Genomic DNA, 4794 nt, shown 5'->3' with positions numbered 1-4794 from the left:
TGGCTCAAGTTGATGATAATGCTGATTTTATTGCTATTGTTAATCAAGCATTGAGTTCTGTCATTCTTGACTTGTATGCATTCTGTTTTATGTTGTATGCATTCTGTTTTAAGTTGATGTTAGGTAAATTAGTTAATTCTGTTAGGATGTTTAGGGAAAATTCTGTTTTTCTGTTTTGCTTGTGAATCAAGCAATAGTTAGTTGGTGATTGTCTTTTAAATAGGAGCTTAAGTCTCCTTCAATAATAAGAAGAATTAAAAGAGGTAATTCATTGATAAGATTTCCAAGTTATAAAAAGTGTCATCACATGTCAGTTTTACTTGAGGGACATGTACCCAAATATTCATCTTAAATTAAAAAAATTATCTGCTTCCTTCTTAATTACCAATGATGTATATGCATATGAATCAATTATCTAATTCTATACCCCCTTTACCCCTATTCCTATAAACAAGACCACCTTATCATCTTTTAGTCATGAAGACAATAAGGTTACACCAAAAAACCACTTACCACACCCCTCAGTTACACTGATTTCTTGGTTGGGTGTTGATAGAATTGCCTCACATGTCTTGTTCCATATCCTATCGTGTTTCAATAAAAGTGTTATGTTTGATTAAAAAAATTTAACATTCATTATCATTATTGGCCCGAAACAACATATAAGACATGATTTGAGAGAACAGATTTTTGTGTTGACCATTGTAACATAGTCTTCTATCATAAATAATAATAATAGATGACTAACAAAAATTGAGAAACAAGTAGAACAACACAAATAAAATCATCTAGAGAAGTTAATCAAGCAATTGTTTTAGGTGGTGTAGAACACTGCATTGAGAACCATTACTTTCTACATCATACTCTTTGTTATGCATTAGTTGCTCCACATATACGTCTAATTTCACCCTCATCACCTGTTTTAACTCCAACACTAGTGAGTTTCATGAAAGACTGGTCCCAACTTTCAAAGAAAAGTTCTTGATCATTTGCAAAATCTTCCACAAATTTCCTTGTGCTATCATCATTTAACAAAACAGAATCTGACTGGAATAGCCCTTTATGGACCACAAGATTTTTGTAGTACTGGTTGTCAAAGACCATAGATGTTTCAGGATCAATGTTCACTGTCACAGATGCCATATCACTAGATGGACACTGTTTCTTTAGTTCATTGGCATAGCTATTGTCAATGGTTTTGTCAATGAGCTTTCCCATGGAATCTTCTTGGAACCTATCTCTGAATGTGTTGCAATGAGCCTCTCCTATGGTGTGAGCTCCTGCAATGTTTTACTATCACTTAGTTAGTATTATATAGTAGAGTTTGTGTACCTAAACTTTTAAACATCATATTTTAAATTGTATAGATTTATCTCAATCTCTTACTATTTTTTTATGTATGCACACATTCTAAAAATACTTCAAAAAATTGAAAGGGTACCAAACATTGTCCTTGTATTGATGTTTATGAGACATTATCCTATCTAGTATAACATTAAAGAGAACACAGAACTTCACTCTGGATTCTGGACACAGGGGCAACAAATCATGTGTGCCCTGATTTGTCCATATTTGATGCATTCCATAAAATTAAACCTATCACAGTGAGCCTACCAAATGGTTCCTCTGTGCAAGCCAATTATGCAGGCACCATCATATTTTCTGAATACTTCATACTGCATGATGTCCTGCTCATACCTGAATTTGCCTTCAACTTGATATCTGTGTGCAAGCTTACTAAATTTATGAAGTGTAGGCTAATCTTTGATGATTTGAAATGTGAAATCCAGGATATGACTACCTCGAAGATGATTGGACATGCTAGAGTGAGGAATAGCCTATATGTGCTTAAGAAAGTAACAAATAAGAGAACTGCTTTGTGTAATAACTTGAATACTGCTCTGAATGTTTCTTTCTTTGACTTATGGCACTTTAGGTTAGGCCATCCATCATCTTCTATAATGAACACAATCTGTAAAGAATTCAGCTATGTGCATTTTGATTCAGATAAGATTTGTGATTACTGTTATATTGGTAAACAAACTAAGCTCTCTTTCCCTAATAGCATGAATAGAAGTATTGATTGTTTTGATCTAATTCACATGGATATTTGGGGCCCTATCTCTAATGTTTCTATACATGGACATAAATATTTTCTTACTGTTGTAGATGATTATAGTAGGCATACCTGGATCTACCTAATGAAGTCTAAGGGTGAGGCTAGATCATTGATGCAACAATTTATTAGACTAGTTCAGACCCAACATAGTAAAACTGTTAAAGTGGTAAGGACGGATAATGGGATAGAATTTGACTCACCAAGCCTCTTTAGGGAACTAGGAATTATACACCAGACCTCTTGTGTTGAAACACCACAGCAGAACTTAGTAGTTGAGAGAAAGCACATGCATTTGTTAAATGTTACAAGAACTCTCATGTTTCAATCAGGATTGCCAAAGGCTTACTGGTCCTATGCTGCATCTCATGCAGCATACTTAATAAATAGAATTCCTACACCAGTTCTCAAAAATAGATCCCCCTATGAGTTGCTAAAGGGGTCTAAACCAAAATTAGATGAACTAAGAGTGTTTGGGTGCCAGTGCTATGCCTCCACTTTAACCCAAAATAGGACCAAACTTGATCCTAGAGGTAGGAAATGTGTCTTCATAGGATACAAGAGTGGTACAAAGGGATATGTTATTTTAGATCTTCAGACTAGAGAAATTTCTATATCCAGGCATGTAGTCTTTCATGAACATTTATTTCCTTGCCAATCCAAACAACAAAGTGAGCATTCAATAGATGACAGCTGCACTAGTGACTTGGGAGTTCTATTAGATCCTCAGATTTTTTGTCCTAGGCAGCCTTCTTCCAATGAGAATGATGTTATTAATGCTCCTATTAATTCAAACACCTATGAAGAAAATCAGGGCATAGAGAATACCATTGAGTTAAGAAGATCAAGCAGAATAAGGCAACCCTCTACCTACTTGCAGGATTTTCACTGCAATTTGCATAGTGCACATAGCCTAATAAAATTAGACAATGTACACCACCCTCTAGAGTCTGTTCTCTCATACAAAGCCATATCTAAGCCTCACCTTCACCATGCCCTTAGCATAATCATTCATAATGAGCCTAGACACTACAACCAGGCCATCAAAGAACCCCACTGGATACAAGCCATGCAGGAAGAGCTAAATGCTCTAGAACTCAATAATACCTGGACAATCATGGATCTACCATCAAATAAAACATCTATAGGGTCAAAGTGGGTTTACAAGATCAAGTATAAGTCTGATGGCACTGTTGAGAGATACAAGGCTAGGCTAGTGGCAAAAGGGTATAACCAAACAGAGGGTCTTGATTACTTTGACACCTTTGCACCAGTTGTCAAGTTAACCACAGTAAGGCTCCTCCTATCTATAGCAGCCTCACAGGGTTGGATAATACATCAATTGGATGTAAATAATGCCTTCTTACATGGTGATCTTAATGAGGATGTGTACATGGACATACCTCAAGGTGTCATTTGTGCTAAACCAAACCAAGTTTGTAAGCTTCATAAGTCCCTCTATGGGTTAAAACAGGCTGGAAGACAATGGTATACAAAGCTGTCTGACTCATTAAAAAGGCTAGGGTATGTCCAATCCACTCATGATCATTCCTTGTTTACTAAGAAAGATAATCAATCTTTTACTGTCTTGCTTATATATGTGGATGACTTAATACTGTCTGGCAATAATATGCATCAAATTATGATGGTCAAGAAACATCTTGACAAATTGTTTAAAATAAAGGATCTTGGCAACTTAAAATACTTCCTAGGACTAGAGGTGGCAAGGTCCAAATCTGGCATAACTCTTTGCCAAAGGAAGTATGCACTTGATGTGCTTGCTGACACTGGTTTTCTGGCAGCAAAACCAGTGCCAACTCCCATGGTTAAAACCACGAAGTTGCACCATGACAACACTTCTCCCTTTGAAGATGCCTCTTTATATAGAAGGTTAGTTGGTAGATTGCTTTATTTAACTAATACTAGACCTGATATTACTTTTGCTGTGCAACAACTTAGTCAGTATATGGCACAACCCACTATTACACATTATAAATCCTTAACTCGAGTTCTCAGATACATCAAAGGGAGTCCAGGTCAGGGAATTTTCTATTCCTCTACATCTTCTCTTCAACTAAAGGCTTTTAGTGACTCGGATTGGGCAGCTTGCATAGATTCAAGAAAGTCTGTGACAGGGTATTGTGTGTTTCTTGGTGATTCATTAGTGTCCTGGAGATCAAAGAAGCAAACAACTGTGGCCCGTTCTTCTTCAGAGGCAGAATACCGTGCATTAGCTACCACCTCTTGTGAGATTCAGTGGCTCACTTACTTGCTGGAAAATTTCAAAGTATCCTACATCCAACCTGCTCTCCTCTATTGCGACAATGAATCTGCCAGGCATATTGCAGCAAATTCGGTGTTTCACGAAAGGACCAAGCATATTGACATAGACTGTCACATTGTTAGAGAAAGATTTCAATCCAAACTTTTCCATCTTCTTCCTATAGCTTCTGCGGATCAGATTGCTGACATTCTTACAAAGGCATTGGATTTATCTCCTTTCAAGTTCTTGTTAAGCAAGCTGGGAATAATTAACATCTATTCTCCAGCTTGTGGGGGGCTATTGAGAGAAAATGAAGAATGTCATTTGGTTAATGCTATGAGATCAAATGCAGCAGTGTGCAGCATAGAGAAGGATGATGAACAATTGGCTCAAGTTGATGATAATGCTGATTTTA

General features: G+C 36.6%; 1 protein-coding gene across 1 annotated transcript; it reads right to left on the bottom strand.

Annotated features, from left to right (window-relative positions):
* LOC109347094 (peroxidase 46-like) lies at positions 871 to 1218 on the bottom strand. The gene has a single exon (XM_019586821.1). It carries the CDS (start codon positions 1216 to 1218, stop codon positions 871 to 873), a length of 348 nt encoding a protein of 115 aa, XP_019442366.1.

The sequence above is a fragment of the Lupinus angustifolius genome, chromosome LG05, assembly GCF_001865875.1.
Source record: "Lupinus angustifolius cultivar Tanjil chromosome LG05, LupAngTanjil_v1.0, whole genome shotgun sequence".
Lineage (NCBI taxonomy): Eukaryota > Viridiplantae > Streptophyta > Magnoliopsida > Fabales > Fabaceae > Lupinus > Lupinus angustifolius.
This window is presented reverse-complemented; position numbering and strand designations above follow the sequence as displayed.

What these genes read in the sequence shown, in the direction of transcription:
- LOC109347094 (XM_019586821.1), bottom strand. Translation starts at nt 1,218, where the DNA reads ATGGGAAAGCTCATTGACAAAACCATTGACAATAGCTATGCCAATGAA.